The following is a 26,020-nucleotide window of genomic DNA, read 5'->3' on the forward strand; positions in this document are numbered from 1 at the left end:
AGTAAAAAGAACAAAAGCAAAATGGCTTTAAATGCCTAGCATGCTATGAATCAGTAGTTTGCGTGAATCACATCTTATTAAATTGTATGCTGTGTTTCCCCAACCTTCCATTCCATTATTGTGTATGCCAAAATTCACAAAATATCATCAATATCAATACGTATTCCATACGTCCTTTGATTACATCTCACTAAAAGCATATTTCCCATGCCCGTACAACCTCTCGCTTAATGACATGGCCTATGTTGAAGTACACTGGATTTTTGAGACGCATCACTTGAGCCAATATAGTTGGTGCTTCACATCTCAATACACCATAGTGTGTAGGCTACATCTCATTTTACTATAGTGTGTATATATAGGTTTTGTAGAAGAAGTATAGTCTTACAATGAAAGGAATGTAAAAGTGGGGAGAGTTTGGGCCTAAACATAAGTTTTGGTGCAGCAGTTAAGCTCCATTATTTGCCTTTCACATCCCCTCTAAAACCTGGCACTGTAGGCACATGCTAGTCTGCTCAATGGGGATCCTGGCCATGTGTGGTCCACACTTCACTTCACATTATAACATGAGGTGTGACCCATGCCATTGTGTGTGATGTCACATACTTTAGTGCACATATACCTTTACAACTCTTTTGCGTGAATTACATTATAGTAGTAGTATCCCTTGTGGCATTTCACACATAATTATACTGTATCATGTTCTACACCGTAAAATACCCCATACCTACTCACATGTTGTATTAGTTTTTTAAGACTTGGCCCTCCGTGTCTTATACTCTGGGGTCTTTAAATTTTGGTTATTTATCAGAACTATGGAATATAGGGAGTCTTTGAAAACCAAATCAAAGTAATAGCATGATGCCTGAATGGTTTGTGTTGTATGTACTTTATGTAACTTGCATTATTCAAGATGGATTCAGCACCATGGACAGGGACCAGTCCTGTCACTGACTGGCAATAGGACTCTCCTGTTTTTGCAGTCAGTATAATTTTCTTAGAATTTTTTCTGTATATTTTATAGCACCCTGTCCCACTACTCCCTAAAAGCTTGGCATAATATGTATTGGAACTGGAGGTCCTGCTACGTGTTTACTGTTTAATTTAAGGGAACTGGATTGCTCTGTTTAAGAAAGATATGTAACATGTTAAACTAAAATGGTCATTTGAAATTATATTTACTATTCCCTCTTTAAGCAATACAAAATGTTGCAAGTTTATCCGCTTGTTGGAGTATTCTACACACACAGATATTCTAATGTATTTTGAGCCTGGAACCCTAGAGACTAAAACCTAGGAAAAATAATTAAAATATGGATTGAGGAGAACCGCATATGTCTCTCCAGAGTCCCAAAATGTCTCTTTAAATGATTTTACCATTCTGCCTCCGGTGTAGCGCCTCAATATATTATTCATAAAACTAATGATATGGACTTTACCGCAGCCTGTACCTTGATCTGCTTCATAATTGGTTGCCCTAATGCCAAAATATGATGAGTGCTGTTGATATTATAGGAAGTTGATCAGGCACACGATAAACCATCTCTTTGCAATTCTCCTTTCGCTCTCTCACTCAGAAGAAAATATTTTTTTTATTGACCAACATACATCTCTTAACATTACTGTAACAGTAATACAGCTTTGCGGTATTATTTCTGTTGGTGTACATGAAAAAAAGGTCCAGAGCTTCACAATCATCATCTTGAAATCCATGTTTTGGAATTTTCTGTCGCATTCAAGTGTTGCAGCCAAAAGAAAGTGATAAATGGTCTTTTTTGTTATAATATCCATCTAATTTTCAGCCCTTGGCTATGTCACTGTATCCAGCAATAACCTACATTCAAAAGACAGATTACAAAAGACCAGTTTAATTAGTGCTTAATAAGTAGAATGCACATTTCACATTCAATTAAAATAACATTTTTCAGACTGAGATTGTAATTGCACCTTTCATTTCCAGTGACTTGGCATTAGTTTTTGTTGTTTGCTTCTGTATCAAAAACAAGGAGCTTATTTGAAATTACTAGTTGGATTTGTATAATTGCAGTCAAGAATATTTCATTCAATGTTATAGTCTTGATTTTGTTTAGTATGTGAGATATAATTACAAAATCAATGTGCATGTGCAGATGGGTTCCATTGTTTAATATTTTCCAATTGGTTTTCTGCCTTTTAAATTATTTACAAATTATGATATTTTTTATTATTTTTATTTGAGGCATTGTCTCCTTTTACTAGGCATCTATGTTCAAGCTGAGCTGAAAGGGACATGTCGGATTCATTTAGCATGCATCCACAGCTAATTTTGGAAGTAATTAAATATTTGCATGGTAAAAGTTATTGAACATAATTATTTTACATTACTTTACAGAGATTAAACTTACTCGTATTGTGTGAACTAAATTTATCTGTACCAAAATTCAAAAAAGTCTCTGGAGTAAGACATCTATTTTTACCTATTCTCTCAATCTATCTAAACTTTGTTTTGTAACAAATACCTCCTTGAGGCTGATCTTACTGTAAAATAAGTATTTTCTTTGTTAATCATGGAGCCTTCTGTCCTCTAATGTTAAGAGCTTTCTCCATCATTCACCTTTAATAGTTGACATTTAATGTACACTCCAGCCATAATATGCACTTTAATGTATATGGAAGGTGCATGGTCCATTTTGTATGCGAACATGCATGAAAGCTTGAAAATTATGCTTATTTCCCCCACCTCCCAGCCAAATGCCCTGCAAGAGATGCATTCAACCAAATGATGTACTCACCTCCAGTCAGCTCCAACGCTGGCTCTGCTGAACGCTGTGTGCAGAGGTTTAGACCCCAATACGCATGTGTAAAGTCTTTTGATTGATTTTAGAGGGACCTCTACTTTCCTGCCACTGATTGGCGGCTTAAACTTTCAATCAGTGATAAGAACATGCTCCCATTTATTCCATTGGGGGCACTGACAGCCAATCAGTGGCAAGTTATTTTCGCTATGGCGAAAGAAAAAAGATTTTGGAGAATGGCTGCAAATTCTGTGTCAGGTATGTGTTTTCTTTGTTGGAATAATACATATTAAAGTACTTTAATATGCATTCTTCTATAGTAGAGGTCCCAGGAGAAGTCTGGACCTACATCTCTTTTTTTATAACATATAGATTGATCTAAGTTTATGACAACAAAGTAATTTACACTGATACTTATATATTTACACTCATCACTGTCTTTTTTCACCTATTATACTGCATACGTTAAATCTCAGTGAACGTATCCTGTGTGCCGAAGAGTTTACATTTATTTATTGTACTCAACCATAAAATGTATTATCTGTGGAAAGTGACAGATTCCCTTGTTGAAGTATATACCAAAAATCTAAAACGTTTGTTGGATGGTTCTGTAGGAGAACAATATATACAACTGGTCCTTCTTAATAAGCAATGACACCCGTGATGTAGCAGAACACAGAAGCTAAATCAACATTTGCAAAAGTAACTCGAATTTTCCAATATTTGATGTTTTCATTTTACTCTGTGTAGGCAAAAAACCTAGATGCCTGTCAAACTGCGGATATCACCCTCTAGCTATTGTCTGGAATATTGACTGCAGAAGCAAATAAAAAAATGAGTATGTGCTGAAAATATTTCTTGGCGTGTTACAGAGAACCTAAATGCAGACATGATGTGCTGCATTAAGTAAGCAATGAATATTAACCGTGTGCTGTCACAAAACACAGGGTGATTCCAAAACTTTGTAACACATTAACTTGAGTATTTATCTGGACTGCTTCATACACCCCCATAGGACAAGGTGTAGCTGTCAGAGCATAAACCTCCTTAGATAACATACGTGACTGCACTGTGACATCTATCCAATAGATACATATACTAAAACTATCATTTAGCCCCTATGGATCTGTTGTCATAGCCTGCCCGCACAGTGCCCATCTGTGTATACATAAGGTTAAGTGAAGTCATAAGGAATGGATATAGAGCTAAGATGAAAAGTTGGTGGTCCATGTGAGAGCCAAAGACTGTTGGTAGGTATGGAATAGGGACCAATGTTTTTTCCTACTGAAGTATAATTAATTTGTTTTTGGCCAAAGGTCCTGGGGGTATCACATATTTCTAACTTCAGGGTTCCTGATTTCAGCTTCTAATCCCCAGCTAGCTATGGGAAATGGTGTATTCATGGGACACTGCCCTTGGTCTCACCCAGTCGAATAGTATCTTTTTTCCTTGATAATGTCTTCTTGCATTGCGTTTCTGCTAGGCCATTATGTTTTTTTCCATTGCTCCGCCTTGTAAGAACATGGGGAATAAAGATACCACTGAGACTTTTGCTAGCTCGACATAGACATTCCTAGTGCAAGTGAGCTGATTACAGACCTTACAGATCTATGACCGTCCCAACCAGCCATTGAGTGGTGGGACACCTGGTGTCTTGGTTGCCCAATGGGAAACTGTCTCTAGTTGGCCTAGATCAGAATATGCAACTGAACATTTACTTAGTGTATTGTCCTGTAGTTTGTTTTTTTTGTTCCTAAAATAAGAGCAATTAATACATATGTTTGGAACATACGTCATGATATTCTGCTTTAACATATTAGAATAAGGTTATATTATATACTACTATATAATGCCGTATAACATGATTTCACTTCTGTGGCTCCTATCCAGAAAGCAGGCTTAATGGCATAGTAACCATTCCAAAATATGTCACTCAATCCACATTGATCATTATTTCTGCTAGATTGTTTAAATTTTTTACTCAAATCTTGGTTTCAAGGTTATGAGTGAATATTGTTCCTATGTGAACTTTCTTGATATTCTCTTTGGCCCTGCTTACCCCACAGAAACTGGGTTTGCATTATTTATTTTGACAGTCTGTTGGCTATGGCACCCAGGGCTGTCACTGCATGTGCCACAAATCATCTCTCACCCTGTCACCACCGACATGGCAATTTTACAGGTGGCAACTTGAATCATATTAAATGCGAAGGGTACATTTTGCTGTAGATGTGAGTTTTTAGAACAACTCTTTGCAAATAGCCTCACATCACACTCTTAAAATCTTAGCTCAATCGTAGTTGAGGTTTTCAAAGGATTCTAAAAATATTTTTATCCACTGTTTTCAGGGAAAGAAATGGTCAATATAATAAAAAATTTCTGGAGCTACATCAGCGATTTGTACTATGTGTATGGTACTCAAGTTACATAAAAGTGAGAACAAAAAAAATAATTAAATAAACCATAACATCCTAGCTTCTCTAAATAATATAGAATCATTAATTGTCCAATTAGGAGTGGATTTCCTTGTAGTTCTCCTCTAGAAGCAAATGTATTGTTACATAGTTACATAGTTATATAGGCTGAAAAAAGACATGCGCCCATCAAGTTCAGCCTTTCCTATATCTGTTAATTTGTTGCTATTGATCCAAAAGAAGGCAAAAAAAACCCGGTTTCGCTCTTTCCAATTGTGAAAATTATAACCTGGAAGCAGCCGTTCTAGTACTTGTCCTTGGTGCTGAGATCTCTATATATGGGGGGGGGCATGTGTTCAGGGGGTTCAATCAGTATCACCAGGGTTCAAAAAAAATAATAATGAAGCCATTGAAACATGGAGCCATATCACTGTGCTATAAATACACCACGTGATTAATTTAAATGCTATTTTTTTTAATTCCCTAATTCCCATACCCATAATGATCGCTTCTTTTTCAACTGATCTGTCAGTCCTGTAACCATAATGGAATTCTATATAACTACATGAAAGTTCTATATAACTACATGAAAGCACGGTAAGCTAGTATATATATATAACACCATTTTAATGGGAGCTATGGGAAGCTGTATTTTAACCAGCCTTTCTGGGAACTGTTAAGTCTTGCTTTTTTTTTCTGGATGAGCTTTTCTTCTTGATGTCTCTAGAGATGGACAAACACCTTCCATTATTGCGGTAGAAATGACAACGACCCATCATGGTACAGTTTCTGACTTATCTTAAATATGCTTTTAAAACATCTTTGTTCTGTTTCAGAGTTGTATGAAAGAGCTCCTTTAAGTGGAGGAGTTACGTTTATCCTAACAATTGTATTTGTGACCCACATCTCTTAGGTCCTTTGCTTTTGTTGACTGACCTCATTCCTTCATCTTTTTTTATCTACATTAGACATGCTTTTCCACTTTTATTACGTCTTACACAGGAATTTGTAAATACATTACTTGCTGTCCAAAGAGTGAAAACGCATTACTTCAGAGATATATTCTTTAAATTGTATATAGTGAAGGAAATGGCTTAACCTGTTCAATTTGCTTTTAAGTGCAAATTCAAGATTCATTTCTATCAAAACGATAGAAAAGGTGGTTTCAAGGGTGGTAAACAGTGTCTGATTTCCTGTATATATAACAATATAATTACATACTGTAGTAAGGTACCTGCTAGGACACTTCTAGTGCAGCGGGGACAGTAGGAGACCCAATATGTTTCCAGGCTTTTATTGCACCAAATCAATCAAACACACAAAGAAAAACCTACTCCTATTTAGGAGACTTACTATACACCAGTCTTCCCTGGCTAACAAAGAACTGGCCAGCTAAGCTGGTTCCCAGTATAAAATAAAACAGAATATACATCAAACAGATTCTCAAGAGTAGTCTCTCCTACCAGCCCACCTTGTTGGTCCCTGTTCCTTCCAAGATGTAGACAAAATGCAGTGGGCTGTTTTCAGTCCGAGAGAGAGGCTGTCTCATCCACCCTGCATTTATCTCACAGTGCAGATTTAAACCTGGGGCACCTGTGTTAATGGGATCAGCAGTTAACCCATTAGTCACTGGGATAAACTGCCCTTTCCAATCTCCTGCTTACATCTTTCACCCTGTCACATAACCTAACAATAGTGAAATATTCTCATTCTGTGCATTAATGATTGATTCAGATCTTAAACATTGGTGCCTGTAGATACCCTGATGACTTAACAGTTCCACACTGGAATTTCTTGCTTCCATGTGCTTAAAAGAAGCACTTCACAGTAAGCTAGTATACATATAGAACCATTTAATGGGAGCTATGGGAAGCAATTCAAAGTAGATACATTTTATCCCCATGAAGTCCACTCCTATGTTTGTCTATAGTCCCATCCATTTGTCTAATCACCCTTACCTATGACTTTAGTCATTGGTTTGAGACTTTGGTAGGGACCTTGAAACATTGGGGGGAATGTAATTCCCATTTTATGAGAATGTAAGACTCAGAACATTAGGTAAACAGTGATGTGTTTGTAGTTCCTGGAGGCTTAAACAGTACTTTGGGATTTCTGGTAAGCTATAGATCAATTAAAGAAACATATTGAAAACAAAACCTGAAGTGTAATCTCTCTCATTTAATTTGAATACCATGTCTTTTTTTTAAGATTAAGGTCCTTTGAGTACTCAGCATTTGTCTAGCGTCTTGTGATTCAAAGTGTTGCTGGTTTCACAGCTTACAAAATACCTAATACTGTTTCACCCATTACCTACTAAAAGCTGTATTTAATTACAAATACATAGTTTTTCTGTTCCTTAATTTGTAGCACCACCTTTTATTTTCTTGAACTTAACTCTGCTTTTGCTTTATAAAAACACAGTATCTACTTGATCATAGCACTTATAACTGAGCTGGTTGTATTTCTAGATAAAGATCCTGTCGGCAGCCTCTGGACTCAAAACAAATTAGCTTATGTTTCTTTATGTATCAAAGAGCCTTGGGTTGTGATAATGCCTGCCAAGTACTATAAAATACATTGAGCATTTGTATTTTGCCATGTTTGCATTACTTGGGCAAAATCTGGAGAGAAGTTTTTAATATCTAGTGAAGAAAAGACGAAACCATCAAAAGTTATTGTTTAGAGGAATGGTTTTGTTCACCCATTTACAATACAAAGGGTTTAACTCATACATACATGACAGTTGCACAAATCTTTCAAAATATTACTTTTAGAAGAAATGTTTTATGTGTTCCGCTTTCTCTTCTTCAATAATAATATTTGCAATTATTTCTTAGGAAACACAAGTGTATGAACTGTCGGGGATGAGACAAGCATTACAAGCTGACCTAGAGACAGCTATTAGACGGATTGCAGATCTACAGGCTGCATTAGAGGAAGTTGACTCCAGTGATGGCAGCGATACTGAAAGGTAACACAATAGATATTTTCTATGCTGGTCAGCTCCTTCGCTGGCTTGTGGAATGTTGCAAGCAGGGGTCTGTTCAGATTGATATCAATTGAAGTGCTTTCCTGCCACTGATTGGCTGCCTCAAGCAGCCAATCAGTGGTAAGAATTGTTGGACCACGGCATAGGTGGGTAGCTGACGAAGACTGTCCCTTTAAGGCAGCATGAGGGCTGTGGTTTACAAACAAAATCCAATGTGAATGAGGTGCAACAACTGAAATGAATTGTTAGACAATCTGGTAGCAGAAAAATAATGTTCTCTTCAGCATTGCAGACCATTGATTGTATAAGGAATTCACACATTCACACGTTTTTTTTGTATTGTAGTTAAGAATGGCCATTGCCATTTGTATTCCTAAAATTATTGTAGAAACTCACAATTTCTGTATTATAAAAATGGTTTCCCTAAAGAGAGCAGGTCAATAGGCATGGGTTAGTATTCTTAAAAATAACAGTTGTTTTGGGAGTTTACTCTTATCTGGCAGTTTAGTGTAACTATAAGCAAACGTTTACAGAATCACTCCAGAAGGGAGAAGTGTCTCATTCTTTCTTTCAGAAAAGATCTTAGCTATTGATTGAACATGCTGCATTTGCCTTGGTGAGTGAAGGTGCTGTAGGAGTATAATGAGTTATTGTAGCCTTTGTTTAATATTTTGTAGCTTTCATAAAATAGCCAGCATGTTTATAATTCTTGCTTGTGCTTCTGATACTTTCTGTAAAATAAAAACATCTGCTTTATTTGTGCTTGTAAAAAAAGCAATGATGGACTGTTATGTTTTGTTTTAAAATAACAAATATATATATATATATATATATATATATATATATATATTCAGCAGCTCGGAACATTCTTTTTTGAGTACTATGTGTTATTTGCCACTTAAGGCTATGACTTTCTATACAAAGAATACAAGTTTATGACATTGGGAACAATGTGCCAGCTGTGAGTAATTAAGATAAAATATTTTCATATTTGTGTCCCTATGAGGCATACTCAATTGTTTGCTTTGTTTTATTATTTATTTTTCCATTGGTTTTATTGGTACAGATACATTTATGTTATATGTATTTAAAGTGCTTGGATATTTTTAGGACAAGTACTATGTTTATGATGTCTATATATTATGTGTGTCACTACACTTTTTTCAGAATATGTATTTTAATATAACATGTTTGATTATTGTGATATTTTTTCCATAGAGAAAGTAATTAATTCACCTTTGTATGATTTCTTTTTTTTCATTTTCAAAACTATGATTTTTCAATGTAGTAGAAACAAAACTAATGTTTAGTTTGGACTACAGACCTCTTGTGAAATTAGCTTTTTTATTGTATTGTAAAAAAAAAATAGTTGACTCAAGTTGCCAGTTTCGTTTGCTGAGGCCCACTTAACTGAGTTCATTTTTATGGAATAACATATGTATTCACAAAAATCAGCTAGTTGACCTAGAACGAGTCAAATTGTCAGTACCTCACAGACTGTCCGAACCAAATGCTAAATATTTTAAAGGTGTTTATTATGTAGTATAACTGGAACAGGGTAAAACTTCAAAGTTGTTTTTCGATGTTGTAAGCATGATATTTCGTCTTTTCAAATACAGTAAACAAAAAATTCCACACTCCATAGGCAGACGAAGGCAAACCAATACAGTAGGTTGTAAGTTCACAACCCAGCAAGGTTCAGGCAAGGAAACCACAGGCCAAAAATCTATTTTGTTGTAAATATTTTGTATTAAGTTATAAATGTACATTTGAGCATTTCATAAAATTACACATCTGATGATTCTGTCATTTGTGACTATTGAAGGATGTGGTAGGATCCCCAATTGTAATCACAGAGATATGAATAGGTCACAATGGCACATAAAATGTCTTGATAGAGCCCCCTCCCTGGCCACAACTACACCCTCTAACAAGGCACGCACTGCCTGTAGATAAGGTAGGCGCTGCCCTAGAGCCTGCACTCCCATGAAGATCTGCTGGAGAAGTTGGTGAGATCATGAATCTCCCACCAACCAGCCCACAATAAAAGGAATGTGATCCTGCCGGCATAGGCATAGGCGAATCGATCCCCCCTCAGGGTCCTGCAGGTAGCGCTAGGTTCTGGGATAAGTGAGCTGCGTGTATCATAGTATCTGTGTGGGTATGTATGTAGGTATTTTAATGTGTGTGTGTTTGTATGTAAGTGTGTGTCTGCTGGGGTATGTATGTTAGTGTCTGTCTAGGTATGCATGTGTGTCTGTCTAGGTATATATGTTAGTGTCTGTTGTGGTCGTGGCCTGTTTTATGCAAAATTATGCTAATATTTAAATACACAATTTAGACAAAACACATCTAACAATACAACAATAAATTTGATTCAGGAATACAGTTAAATTATGTAAAGACGAATACCAACAGATGTTATGATGTATAATGATATACTTTATTAATACCTCTAGCGGTAAAAACAATATATCGAAAAAGGTTACCATAACAAAGTTACAGACAGTCAACAATTATATTCTAATAACATTGTAATAACATATGTACTTAACTTCAGAGAGTATCAGCATATCAAATGACTCCTTTGGTGTTCAGTTTCCAAAATGGCTCTAGATACCAGGATCATATAGAAGACTTTAAAGGATTCTTTCAGTAGTTGTTTTCTAATTCTTAGTTACAATACTAGGCACTTAACTAGTCCTAGCTTCTTGGTACTTAACTAGCCCAAGATGGAAGAGCAGCTTTTTATTTCATACTTTTCTCTGGCAAACTTTCACAGCTCCCTTAGCTTCTGCCATGCTGCTTCCTTCTTGTCCTTCCAGTCTCCTCTGCTCCCCCCCCTTCTTCCTGGAGTTCCTGATATCCCATTGTTCCTGGCATAGCCCACATGGCTTTTCATGTAGGTAGCCATTATCTATGGTCTTAGATAAACAATAGATGTACACATCACTCACTCTCTAGTGCTACCTGGTGGTAGAGGCAAGGCACTTCTTAAACAATAGAACTAATTGGTATTGTAATGTATGCCACAGTTAGGGGAGTGGTTTATCCAAAGGGAGATACAGATATTGCGTCTGTGACGTGAATCACTAATAATGGACGATGCAATCCATGTCCACAACATTCCACCTCTTGATTCACATCATATATTAATAATACATAAATGTATCTCTCCAGAAAATAATCCCCCCCCCATGGCACTCATTTCACAGATATCTTGTACATACAAACATATAAAAAACATAACAGTTATAATAACCCTAAATGTTATTCCCAAAAGATTGTCCAACTGAATCTTTCCCTCGTGTGACACTCCTCTTGCTCTTGATCGATCTTGATCCTGTCAAGACAGCAATTCCAATAAAATCCCTGCGAGTGGAACTCCATGCTCCCATCTGCGTGAAATGTCTTATCCTCAATAGAAAGCCAGGATCTCTTAAAAAGGACACCAATCTGCTAAAGAGAAAAGAGGACACGGTGAAGCATCACACTTATCATTGCACTACAAATCATGCACAACAGTACATTTGCTGCCTTCCTGACTAAAGCCTAGTCCTCCATCTTCCTAGAACAGCATTATCCCTCGGTCATCCTTATACTACCAGGGCTGATTTGGATATCCAAATGGATTTCTAATCCAATTCAGTTCCCGGGGTTCTGAAAACAATACAACCCTCTTCCACAAAGCAAACATCAATGTTTCATTTCTTTACATCAACCCCTCATGTTTCATACTCTGACATCCTCTTCAACCCAAATTCCCACACTATAATATTTTGTAGTCAGTACTTTACTAAAGAATAATGGTTGCAAACCCTTTCCCACTCTCTATCACTACTGGGGACAGTACTCGAATGAGCTCTCCTAAAAACTCTTTGCACCACTCTACCATCCTAGTAGCTTTAGGTGGTAGGCAAGGGACCACTATATGCTTAGTGGTAATTGGATAATACAAAAGTCCATATATGCAAACGTTCATCTCTTTTGGTTCTTTCTTGAATTCTTTTAACAGTCTCTTCTTGCTGGATCCACAACAAGCCACAACTCTTCTGGCAATTCAATCCACCTCTTGGTCTTCAGTCTCCACAGCTGAACTGCCTAATCTGCCCATCTTTTTTTCTTTAGGGCTACTTTGTGCGGCCACCCTCTTCATGAGGAATCAACTACTCATTCTCTTTCTCTGAGTAAATTGACATGTTCTGTGAGCCATTTTTTAACAGGTTTGCAGCTGCAGGAGTACGGAATTACAATGTACTCTGTGACTGGCAACCTTGCTCGATGTTTCTTCTTTGTATCTTTATAATCTGCCACTGTTAATTGTTCTTGCATTATGCTCAAATATACTCAGTCCACTGTGTCTTGATGCACTACCTGTATGTATACAATTTCTTCTTCCAGGCAGAGCCAACTTGTTTGTTCACCACTGGTGCAATGAGAATTAAAGAGAGCATTCGCTTATTCAATCCCAGCCTGCCACGTGTCTGCCTGTTTACATATACATTCATCTGCATTGACTTACTCTGAACCGCAGCACTCACTAAATGGTGCTGCTGCATCCACATCCAGATCGTCAGCAGTCAACCCAGAGTCATCCGACTTTTAAAACAAGCAAGACAAACGTGTTAATAGAGCTGTCAGCTGGTCGAATATCTACCTCTTTTCTGTCCTCCAGGCTGTCGGTTCTGCACATGGCAAACCAGCATGGCCGAGGAAGAAACATTTACAGGTTTTACATGTTCCCTTAAGTGGTTTTTACTAGGGACGCACGAAAACAAACACCCCTCACTAATAGTTTCCGTACTGTCCCGCTTAATATGATTAAACCCTGACTTCTGACTTGCAAATTTGGAAAGAGTTAAAACACCTGCAGGCACTTCGATTGTCAAAGGGCTGTCCTGCAACACCTCTTTAGTTTCTGCCCCCCTTATCCATACCCCATTCTGTTTCCTTGCCTTATCCCTCCCCCCAGCAACCTGTTGGCACCGATCTCTAGTTGATACTGTTGCCACATTTACCACTGGGAGCACACCATCTTGTAATAATGGGGAGGTCATGGCCCTGTTAATCGTCCTGCCATCTTTATCATTAGGTAGGGGTGGCTCTTCTAAATTTACATTGGTATGTATGTTTAAATGTGGAGAAGTCTTTGTCAGTGACTCACTAATACTACAAGGGTTGTAAGCAACTTTGTGTACCTGCCTAAGCCTTCTCACTACCGATTTCCACTTTTTAAACATCTCTGCAGTAGAAATACCATTTATCTCTTCTCTGGGTACACCATTCTGTAACAAGTCATGCCACATTTGCCTTCTAGTCATCCTACTCGGATTCCCATCCGACTTTTGTGCTGAAAATTGCACTCTAGCCTTTTCTGCTGTATAAACCCTATTAGTGTCCTTGGTTTCCATGTTTAACTCTTCTATCTCAGCCAATAGGGTGGTTACATGGTGTATTTTTCTATTGTTTCCCATTCCATGGAGCAGAGATAGCAGGGGAACTTTTAGATATGGCGGTGCAGTCTTTAGAAGCTTTGACCGCATGCTAGCTGTAAAATCCTCCATATCAGGGCCTTCCCAATTACCCTTGTTCAATCCTGCAACACAACCCATAATCCTTACATGATTTATGGCATCTTTAATTGTTACCCATGGGGTTGATGGCTCAATATCTGAGTGTGATGGATAAACTTGTAATAAAGCATGGCGAACCATGTCTAGCAATGAAAAGTTCCCCCTAATCTCTCTCACCCTCCGTAATGCCTGCATGAGCTGCAGATTCAGTGTCAGCTGCCCCATACTTATGGCTTCCCTTGCACTCAACAGCACACTGTCAGCTCCTCCATCCCACATGCGTAGTAACCACTCGCCCACATTTTCACTAGACTTGTGCATTCGTCTTCGGGCGAACATGAAAACGAGCACGAAGAGGCCGTTTTTTTGTTCGTTCCGAAGGAACGTAGAACAGAATACAGTGCCGGCAAACCGTAGGCGAAGACGAAGACTCACAATCACGAAGATTCGAAGATTCTTCGTGATCGTCTTCGTTTTTGCCGCGCAACCGCCAAAATTTCAAACAGGAGTGAGCTGATCCTCGTCTGTCCAATCAGCTCACTCTTGTGACGTAACGCTAAGGGTCTCGTCCAATGCCTGTGCTGCTGTTTTTTTAATTCTGAAGGCGCCTTTATAAGACCAGAGCTTGCCTGAGAGATCCATTCATTTTTCGCTGTGACTGCTTTGGCAACACTGCTGTGCTGCATCCGAGCGTTACAGAGAGAGATTGTTCTGTTCTGTGTGAGACTGGTAAGCCTTAGCCTGCCATTTCTCACTGTGTACTTCATCCTCACTTCAGTGCTACTTAATTAATATATTTAATAATAATAATTTGATTAATTTAATTTTTTTAAAATTAATTTGTCATCAACTTTAGTGTAAGTGCTGTTGAGTTGACAGTGCACCCAGTGCCTCAGTGGCACTGGGGTGCCCTTGCCCTGGGCTGGCACTAGTGCCTATTGCCTGTCCTGCTTAAATAAATTAAATAGAATTTATAAATTACAATTTAATAGAATCTATAATTTAATAGTTCATTATAATATTATATATATATATATATATTTGTCAGTCATATATATATATATATACTATAGTATACTAGTGTAGAGTGTACTGTAGACATTCATCTACTAGTGTCTAATTTAAAATCAGTAATATTAATTAATATAATTAATAATTGAATTCATTATAAAATTATATATATATTTGTCAGTTATAGTTAGTAATAGTATACTAGTGTAGAGTGTACTGTAGACATTCAGAACATCTACTAGTGTCTAATCTAAAATCAGTAATATCAATAATTCTCTAATTCTTTCTTATCTTAATAGTTAATTAAATTAGCTATAAATAAAAGTAATAATATTAATTAATTACTACTAGCGTATAGTTCAGCTAATCTTATTAGTACTGGTGCTGCAGCTCTATAGTTTGTGCTTTGTTTTAGCAACAGTAAGAGACCAAGTCAATTTTTCTTAATTAATCTTTCATTTTATTTCATTTGTTTTGCTCACCTCAGTCCATCAGTGAAGTGAACTTGTTGGGCTAGTGAGTGCAGCCGCATAAGTGCTGTGTTTTTTTTTGATCAGCAAGCAGTGACGTTAACTGTTTTGCAAAGATTTTCTCATTTATTTTACATTTTATTTCAATTTTATTAAAAGTACCCTTAGTGTTTTGCTCACCTCAGTCCATCAGTGAAGTGAACTTGTTGGGCTAGTGAGTGCAGCAAGCAGTGAAGATAACTGTTTTGCTGTGACATTTTATTTTATTTCTAATTCTTTTCAAGAAAAATTGACTGTGACGAGCTGTACTAAGCAAAGCTTCAAGCTACTAGCTGTAGTACTAAAATAATTCTAATCTTCTTTAATCTTAATCTATAATATATTATAAATAATAATATTCTAATTCATAATCTATAATATAAGTAATTCTAATTCTAAATTCTAATTCATAATCTATATTCTTCTATCTATAATACATAATATATAAGTAAATTAGTTCTAATCTATTAATATTATATAACTTAATATTAATTAATAAATCATATACTGAATCTGATTTAACCTCACTTTAGCTTAGTGGGTTTGAGAGCGTCTGCCTAGAGGTAGACTTATAGTAAGGAAATATAGCTTTAGGCTAGCATAGTGGTAGGCTAAGCTCTTAGGCCCGTGTAAATTCAAATTAAAAATAAAATACTGCTAGTTATTAAATAGTTAATCTTGAGTTAATAATTTCAATAACTTTAGGATTTTGGCAGATTGCACACAGCACAGTGCAGTAGTGCATAGTTTTACTTTTTAAGCAGTAGCACTGAAGAGAACTTCCTCTAATTTTTTTGTCTTTAATTCGTTTTTCCTTTTTTTTATTTTTATTTTTTTATTTTTTTTTTTATAGTTTTTTAAACACTACACTACACTACACTACACTACACTACACACACAACACAAAATTTGAAATGGATCCTCCTTTTGGGACTAAGGAGGGACAAGCTCCATCTACCACCACCACCACCACCACCAGCACCACCACCAGCACCACCACCAGCTCTAAGATGCAGCCTTTGCGTCAGTCTAGTCGGCCAAGTAGGCCAAGCTCTCGCTTATCATTTGGGGAAGCATTGCTTGAAGGATCATCAAGTAAAGGAAAGGCACCAAAAGCAGGCAGTAGTAGTGCGGCTAGGCCCACAAGCTCTATGGTTTTTTACGGAAAGCCTAAAGCACCAGAAGCACGTTCAAAGTTAAAGGGTAGCACAAGTAGTACCAGCCCAGTGACTAAAAAGAAGTGCCTTTTGCCCCAAGCAGCATCTTCCCCATCCACCAGCAGCATGCAAGGTACCAAGCAGAGCCAAATTAGCAGCAAGACTCAGAGGGGTCCCAAACCAAAGCGATCTCATTCCTTTGTAGGGAAAACCACCACCACCACCACCCCCGCCTCTACCACCACTAGTGCTGCGCCTACTGTTCCCACTGGTACCGCCACGCCATGTCCTCCTAGTACCTCTAGCAAGCCACCAAGTCCTTACAAAATTTTTGTAAAGACAGTTAGAGAGAGGGCTACACATAGTGGAACTCCACCTAGCGAGGTAGCAGAGGAGCCTGAGACTGAGAGGCCAAGTGCAGAGTCTATTCTTCCTGCTCGCACTACTACTAGTCACGAGTCTCACGACGATATCAGTCTTAGCTCCAGCCTAGCAGGAATTCCATTCGATCTGGCTAATGAAGAGCTAGACTATGAGCCAGAGGAAGTAGAGGAGATGAGTGGTCAGGAATCAGATTCCTCAGGGAGCAGTGTCCAAATGACTAGTGCACAATTTTCCCCTGAGCCTCCACCTTCTCCGCTACGATCATCACCATCACCACCACCAGCAGCAGCAGCAAAACCTAGCAAATCTAAAGCAATTAGCAGTCCCACTATGGCCAGTACTGTTACCACCAGTCCCACCACCACTAGTTCTGCCTCTGTTCATCCACCCCGAGCAGTAAGAGCAGCACCCAAGGCACACTCCAAGGCTATGCGCGCCCCAATTTGGGAGCACTTTGAAAATGTTGAAGAAGGGCGCTATGGAAAGTGCAAACATTGTGGGAAGCTAATAAGCAGAGGGAAAGTGTCTGGCCATTTTACCAGTGCTAGCATGAAGCATCACCTCAGCACTCAACACAACGCTGTGCTATTGGGGAAAGATGCAGAGGTAAAACTTAGTGCAGGCAGCATAGCTGGTGGCCGTGGAAAAACCCCAACAGCTTCTTCTTCTGAGCCAATAGCAGCAGCAGCAGCAGCAGCAACTAGTGCTGGCAGCCAGAGACCAAGGCAGGTTGGAGCACTGCATGCCCAGCCCACCCTGGAAGAATTTGGGGCATTCCACTCCAAGAGAACGATGCCCAAACAGCAGGCCAATAAAGTAACGCGACTTATTGGTCAGTTCATTGCTGTTGGAGGGGCATCCTTCTCCATGATTGAAGGGGAGCCTTTCAAACAATTGATGGCGGCTGTGGCTCCACAATACACAGTTCCGTCACGTTCCACTTTCAGCAGGAACATTGTCCCCTCGCTGTATCGGTCCTGTGTTGCAGCAGTGAAAGAGGAGCTTTCCAAGGCTGCTGGTCAGTGTGTTCATTTCACTACAGATTTGTGGAGTGCACCTAGCGCCCAGCATGCCTTTCTTTCTTTGACAGCACACTGGTGGCAGCCCGGTGTGTCTAAGGAAGTTGCTGCAGCAGGCTACCGATCATTCCTTCTCCATGCAGAAGTGATGGATGAAAAGCACACTTCCCAAAATATTCTGCATGCGATTAGGAAAATGTTTAGCCTTTGGGTGGGAGCAGAGGCGGGCACCAATGTTGAAGTTGGTTTTGTGGTAACTGACGGAGGTGCCAATATGGTGAAAGCGCTGCGAGATGGTCATATTGTTGGTGTGCGCTGTGCAGCCCACATCATCCATCTTGTAGTGAAGGCAGCAATGTCAGAAGGAACTAATGTGGCAGCAGTAGTTCTGTCCCGCTGCAGAAAGATCGCTGGGCACTTTCACCATAGTGTTAAGGCTAGCCAACTTTTGAGGGAAGAGCAAGAGAGGTCAGGTCTTCCCGTACACTGCCTACGTCAGGATGTCAGTACACGGTGGAACTCCACGTTAGACATGCTAGAGAGGATTTTGGAGCAGCAGAGGGCAATCCATAATCTTGCCTCAGAGCACAATATTGGGATTACCTCTCCATTGAATAGGGAGGATTGGACAGTGATCGCCCAGCTAGTGGCAGTCCTTAAACCATTCAGGGATGCCACAGAAAATTTAAGCTCAAACACTGCCAGTCTGGCCCAGGTAATCCCAGTGTTCTCCCATCTAGGCAGCAAGATGGATGTGTTCCTTGGAAACCGTGAGGCTGTTCAAGGTGGCACTCTACATCCTGACGTAGCAGCCATAGTCAGGAAGCTGAAGGATCTGCTAAAAGTACACCTTCGCAAGCGAATGGAAGAGAGTCCCGAAATGATGCTAGCGTGCCTTTGTGATCCAAGAATTAAGGGAAAGCTAGCTTTGAAATTCAATGTTCTCAGTAGCTACCGGGAGCAATTGGTCAACAAGGTGCGTGACTGGCAGCGTAAAATGGGAATGCTGTCCGAGGAGGGTGAGGTGCAGGAGGAGGAAGAGATGATGTGGTCTGCTACCCCTAGCAGCAGCATCAGCAGCAGTGCCACAAGCAGCACAACACAGCTGAGTGGAGCAGCTGCGTTTTGGGAAGAGGCACTTGGCAGTATAGTTGGACCATCTGACAGAGCTAGCAGCAGAAAGGAGAGTAGTGCTGCTGAAATGGTCAAACTTTACCTCTGTGAAGTTCCTTCTGCTCCTAATGTTGATCCTCTTAGCTACTGGGATGAAAAGAAGAGTGTGTGGCCTGCACTCTCATGGGTTGCGCAGCAGCTTCTATCATGTCCGCCAACCACTGTTCAAAGTGAGCGCGTGTTTTCTATGACTGGAAACATACTGAGTCCACAGCGCTCACGCATGGCACCTCATCTGATGGAGCAGATTGCCTTTCTTAAATTCAATCTGCCCAAATTGGGTTACCCAGCTCTTAGCTTGGAAAGTTAAATTTTTTCTCTCTAATGTTTAAGGTAGTTTCTCCCCCTGGTTGCACTTGCTGCGGTGTGGCAATGCCTGCTACCTCCGCTGGTGTAGCCAATTTACGCTAGGGCCTAGTGTCTGAGCTCTGTAAGTCCGCTCCCAAACGCCTAGGACTGACAGTCTTTGGATGCTTTGCCCTGGGGTGAAACAGGTGAGTGGGTCGTCAATTGCCCACTCATTCACCTTTTTCCGTTTCCAACGCTGCTGCTGGTGGTGGTGCCAGTATCTTTTGCCAGTTCGCTTCCTGGCTGAAATCATGCCTCAGATGTCCCTAATGGAAAGGGTAGTTTCTCCCCCCTGGTTGCACTTGCTGCGGTGTGGCAACGCCTGCTACCTCCGCCGGTGTAGCTAGATTATGCTAGGGCCTTGTGTCTGAGTTCTGTAGGTCTGCTCCCAAACGCCAAGGACTGACAGTGCTTGGATGCTTTGCCCTGGGGTGAAACAGGTGAGCGGGTCGTCAATTGCCCACTCATTCGCCTTTCCCAATTCTGCTGCTGCTGGTGGTGGTGCCAGTGTCTCTCTTCAATGCCAGTTCGCTTCCTGGCTAGTGTCATGCCTCGAATGTCCCTGATGGTAAGGGTAGTTTCTCCCCCCTGGTTGCACTTGTTGCGGTGTGGCAACGCCTGCTACCTCCGCCGGTGTAGCCAGCTTACGCTAGGGCCTTGTGTCTGAGTTCTGGAAGTCCGCTCCCAAACGCCAAGGACTGACAGTTTTTGGATGCTTTGCCCTGGGGTGAAACAGGTGAGCGGGTCGTCAATTGCCCACTCATTCGCCTTTTCCAATGCTGCTGCTGCTGCTGCTGGTGGTGGTGCCAGTGTCTCTTCTCTGCCAGTTCGCTTCCTGGCTAGTGTCATGCCTCAAATGTCCCTTATGGTAAGGGCAGTTTCTCCCCCCTGGTTGCACTTGCTGCGGTGTGGCAACGCCTGCTACCTCCGCCAATGTAGCCAGCTTACGCTAGGGCCTTGTGTCTGAGCTCTGGAAGTCCGCTCCCAAACGCCAAGGACTGACAGTGTTTGGATGCTTTGCTCTGGGGTGAAACAGGTGAGTGGGTCGCCAATTGCCCACTCATTCGCCTTTCCCAATTCTGCTGCTGCTGCTGCTGGTGGTGGTGCCAGTGTCTCTTCGATGCCAGTTCGCTTCCTGGCTAGTGTCATGAATCAAATGTCCCTAATGGTAAGGGCAGTTTCTCCCCCCTGGCTGCCTCTGTCTGCGGTGTGGCAACGCCTGCTACCTCCGCCGGAGTGGCCAGCTTACGCTAGGGCCTTGTGTCTGAGCTCTGGAAGTCTGCTGCCAAACGTCTAAGACTGACAGTGTTTGGGTGCTTTGCCCTGGGGTGAAACAGGTGAGCGGGTCGCCAATTGCCCTCTCATTCGCCTTTCCAATTTTTCAATGCTGCTGGTGGTGGTGGTGGTGGTGGTGGTGCCAGCATCTCTTCTCTGCCAGTTCGCTTCCTGGCTAGAGTCATGCCCAAAATGTCCCTAATTGTAAGGGCAGTTTCTCCCCCCTGGCTGCCTCTGTCTGCGGTGTGGCAACGCCTGCTACCTCCGCCGGAGTGGCCAGCTTACGCTAGGGCCTTGTGTCTGAGCTCTGGAAGTCTGCTGCCAAACGTCTAAGACTGACAGTGTTTGGGTGCTTTGCCCTGGGGTGAAACAGGTGAGTGGGTCGCCAATTGCCCACTCATTCGCCTTTTCAATGCTGCTGCTGGTGGTGGTGCCAGCATCTCTTCTCTGCCAGTTCGCTTCCTGGCTAGAGTCATGCCCAAAATGTCCCTAATGGTAAGGGCAGTTTCTCCCCCCTGGCTGCCTCTGTCTGCGGTGTGGCAACGCCTGCTACCTCCGCCGGAGTGGCCAGCTTACGCTAGGGCCTTGTGTCTGAGCTCTGGAAGTCTGCTGCCAAACGTCTAAGACTGACAGTGTTTGGGTGCTTTGCCCTGGGGTGAAACAGGTGAGTGGGTCGCCAATTGCCCACTCATTCGCCTTTTCAATGCTGCTGCTGGTGGTGGTGCCAGCATCTCTTCTCTGCCAGTTCGCTTCCTGGCTAGTGTCATGCCTCAAATGTCCCTAATTGTAAGGGCAGTTTCTCCCCCCTGGCTGCCTCTGTCTGCGGTGTGGCAACGCCTGCTACCTCCGCCGGAGTGGCCAGCTTACGCTAGGGCCTTGTGTCTGAGCTCTGGAAGTCTGCTGCCAAACGTCTAAGACTGACAGTGTTTGGGTGCTTTGCCCTGGGGTGAAACAGGTGAGCGGGTCGCCAATTGCCCTCTCATTCGCCTTTCCAATTTTTCAATGCTGCTGGTGGTGGTGGTGGTGGTGGTGGTGCCAGCATCTCTTCTCTGCCAGTTCGCTTCCTGGCTAGAGTCATGCCCAAAATGTCCCTAATTGTAAGGGCAGTGTCTCCCCCCTGGCTGCCTCTGTCTGCGGTGTGGCAACGCCTGCTACCTCCGCCGGAGTGGCCAGCTTACGCTAGGGCCTTGTGTCTGAGCTCTGGAAGTCTGCTGCCAAACGTCTAAGACTGACAGTGTTTGGGTGCTTTGCCCTGGGGTGAAACAGGTGAGTGGGTCGCCAATTGCCCACTCATTCGCCTTTTCAATGCTGCTGCTGGTGGTGGTGCCAGCATCTCTTCTCTGCCAGTTCGCTTCCTGGCTAGAGTCATGCCCAAAATGTCCCTAATGGTAAGGGCAGTTTCTCCCCCCTGGCTGCCTCTGTTTGCGGTGTGGCAACGCCTGCTACCTCCGCCGGAGTGGCCAGCTTACGCTAGGGCCTTGTGTCTGAGCTCTGGAAGTCTGCTGCCAAACGTCTAAGACTGACAGTGTTTGGGTGCTTTGCCCTGGGGTGAAACAGGTGAGCGGGTCGCCAATTGCCCACTCATTTGCCTTTCCCATTTCCTTTTCCATTTCATTATTTTCCTTCTGATACACAACCAACCAAACATAACACACACAATAACACATATAACACATATAACACACAGTGACATCACACATAACACACATACACACACACTTACAATGCACAAAACACAAGGACCTTTTCCTTGTTATTTGCCCTGGCCTTCACTCACTAATAGCATTACATTAACACTATAACTCACACTTCACCCTATAACATTTTTCCATCCACATACCTGCCAACAGACCCAACTTTTTCAGGGACAGTCCTGCTTTTTTCCAGTCCTGTCCCATCTAATTTAGCTAAACTAGGTATGCAAAATGCAAATACACATAGGTAGTTATAGCTCGGTAGGTAACGCTACTATAAACATTTAATAAATATAATCAAGTACTAAATAATAAATCTAACTTTAAAATACATTTAAATAAACCCCTATTTTTTTTTTAAAAAAAACATTAAAATTAAATTATTATTATTTAGACATAATCCATCTTTAACCAAACCAGCGCACTGCTACTAATCTTAAACATAACCGTACATTAACCCTAAGCTATTTTTTAGTTCTTGTCCAACATTTTTCCATCAGCATACCTGCCAACACACCCAAGATTTTGGTGGACAGTCCTGCTATTTTCCAGTCCTGTCCAATAAGTAAGTTGGGTTGTTGCAAAGTATGCCATTGTAAATAGGTAGCAAATGTTAGGCATGTAAAGTGGTCCAAAATCAATTTAAAAATGTAAAATATTCCCTATTCTTTTATTAAACATCTATGGACAGTACACCTCGGTATGTGTGTGCAACTCTATTGGTCGTTTCGGCAGGGGGCTCGCCTGCCATCAACGAATGAAGTGCATTCTGCAGTTCTGCAATTCACTCGTTGATGCCAGACCAGCCCCCTGCCGAAACGACCAATAGAGCTGCACACACGTACCTTCACGGCAGCTGCTGCTGCTGTGATGTGTTATTAACCCCGTATTAACCCCTGCTAGGCAACCAGGAGGAAAACGAAGATTAAACGAGCACGAAGAATGTCCGCGAATATTCGCCCGAAGAGAAGACAGGAACGGGCGAATATTCGCGGAATACGAAGATTTTTTTTTCCCCGAAGACGAGCACGAAGACGAACACGAAGAGCCCCCTGGTGCCCAAGTCTAATTTTCACCCACTTGCTGTTTATGTGTCTTAGCCAGCTCAATGAGCTCCATATGTGTGTAACTCTTTACCACTTCCTTCATCTCATCACGTGCACCATTTCTCCAACCATGCTCCCTATCTTGGTCGCAGTGTATTCTCCTTTTCTGCTGTTGTATAATGATAGGACAGGCCTGTCGCCGGTCCAGTTCATTATCATCTTCACAAAAGGACACATACGCATCATCGGATGACCGGAGAGTCTCTGCAGGATCCCATGTGGGATCTGCCACCATTGCTCGCACCTTACTTACAGGCTCTAGTTTTCTATATCTCTGCAACCTCCTGTGCTTGATCTTGCTTACCATTAAGTTAGTACATTTCTCTTCTAGAGCAGCCACATGGCACGCATTACTACGCATACATTCTTTCGTCATAACTAAAGAATCTTTGACTTCCTGCAACTCTTTCTTTAATGCTTCATTTCTCTGCACCTCGCGGCTAAGGGCCTGCACAACTATCCAGCCTGTGGTGGCAGCGGCTTTCTGCTCTTTCTTGGAGTAAACTCCTAGGTCTAAACGTAATGCCTGCACACCAAGTTCAGTACCAGCATCAGGATAGACTGGAGCTGCATATTTTATCAGTTCCTCAGCAATGGCTTTCCAACTACCAAATTCTGCCCATACAGGAATTGTTCCATATTTTGATCTTTCTTGCCCTGCTACAGCTGCTTTCTGTTTGAATGTTCTGAACATCTTTACACACTATTACAAGCGAGTTCTATGCACTAGACTCTCTACTGTAATATAGGGGTTATGCACTAGAGTTTAAACACACAAACACATGGCTTTAGAGCACTAGAGCATAAACATACAAATCTGTAACTTTATGCGATAAATGCACAGTAAATACACGGTATTCTCATTAATAATCTTTACTGTATCCTGCCGACTACGCCAGTTGTTGTGGTCGTGGCCTGTTTTATGCAAAATTATGCTAATATTTAAATACACAATTTAGACAAAACACATCTAACAATACAACAATAAATTTGATTCAGGAATACAGTTAAATTATGTAAAGACGAATACCAACAGATGTTATGATGTATAATGATATACTTTATTAATACCTCTAGCGGTAAAAACAATATATCGAAAAAGGTTACCATAACAAAGTTACAGACAGTCAACAATTATATTCTAATAACATTGTAATAACATATGTACTTAACTTCAGAGAGTATCAGCATATCAAATGACTCCTTTGGTGTTCAGTTTCCAAAATGGCTCTAGATACCAGGATCATATAGAAGACTTTAAAGGATTCTTTCAGTAGTTGTTTTCTAATTCTTAGTTACAATACTAGGCACTTAACTAGTCCTAGCTTCTTGGTACTTAACTAGCCCAAGATGGAAGAGCAGCTTTTTATTTCATACTTTTCTCTGGCAAACTTTCACAGCTCCCTTAGCTTCTGCCATGCTGCTTCCTTCTTGTCCTTCCAGTCTCCTCTGCCCCTCCCCCTTCTTCCTGGAGTTCCTGATATCCCATTGTTCCTGGCATAGCCCACATGGCTTTTCATGTAGGTAGCCATTATCTATGGTCTTAGATAAACAATAGATGTACACATCACTCACTCTCTAGTGCTACCTGGTGGTAGAGGTAAGGCACTTCTTAAACAATAGAACTAATTGGTATTGTAATGTATGCCACAGTTAGGGGAGTGGTTTATCCAAAGGGAGATACAGATATTGCGTCTGTGACGTGAATCACTAATAATGGACGATGCAATCCATGTCCACAACAGTGTCTATCTGGGTATGTTAGTCTGTATCTTCCTGGGTACGTTAGTGTGTTAGTGTGTTAACATGTTTCTGCCTGGGTATGTTAGTGTCTGTAATATGTATATGTACATATGGGTGTCTGTTTGTGTTAGGATGTGTATCTGGGTATGATAGTGAAAGTGTGTGTATGTTAGTATGTAAACATGTGCATTTGGGTATTTTAGTGAAAGTGTGTCTGTAAGTTAGTTTGTGTGAACAAGTGTCTTTGGGTATGTTAGTGTGGGTGTATCTGCGTATGTTATTGTGTGAACATGTGTCTTTGGGTATATTAGTATGTCTGTGTCTACTTGTGTTAGTTTAAGTATCTTTGGGTATGTTTGCGTGGGTGTCTGGGTGTGTATATAAGTTTGTGTTAGCATTGAGTGTCTGGATGTGTGTGTTAGTGCCGAGTGTCTAATTGTGTTGGTGTGAGTGTCTGTGTGCATATGTGTTAGTGTGAGAGTCTGGGAGTGTGTTAGTGATAGTAAGGAAGTTAGTTAGGAAGAGATAGTCAAAAGATTGTGTGCTTGGCAAGTCCTGTGTGTGCAATATGGGTACAAGGGCTGGTGCTTGGGGTGTGCGACCTGTGATCTATGACTGCAATGTAGGCCCCATCACGTGTATGATGGGCGGTAAATAAGGGGCGGAGCAAAGGTTTTGCCTGCAGTGAAAAAAATCCTTGCACCAGCCCTGCCCCCTAAGACGAAATCTTCCCTCTTTGGCCATTTAAAGTACTGAGAAATAAGGAGCCCCTAGTTGCACCAGTGCAGTATGACCATTAGGAAATGAACATGTATTTATTACATGCTACAGAAAATTCCTCTCAATGATAA

General features: G+C 41.1%; 1 protein-coding gene across 1 annotated transcript in view; it reads left to right on the forward strand.

The window, feature by feature from the left end:
- The window catches only part of LOC149290215 (unconventional myosin-XVIIIb-like), a 219,670-nt gene that overhangs the window by 178,473 nt on the left and 15,177 nt on the right, over nucleotides 1-26,020 (forward strand). Inside the window, exon 40 of the mRNA XM_089489442.1 lies at nucleotides 8,026-8,159. Within this exon, the coding sequence (XP_089345568.1) occupies nucleotides 8,026-8,159 (134 nt within the window). The remainder of the gene's footprint in view (nucleotides 1-8,025; nucleotides 8,160-26,020) is intronic.

Source organism: Sceloporus occidentalis, unplaced genomic scaffold (assembly GCF_023333645.1).
Source record: "Sceloporus occidentalis isolate IW3139 unplaced genomic scaffold, rSceOcc1.0.p SCAF_40, whole genome shotgun sequence".
NCBI lineage: Eukaryota > Metazoa > Chordata > Lepidosauria > Squamata > Phrynosomatidae > Sceloporus > Sceloporus occidentalis.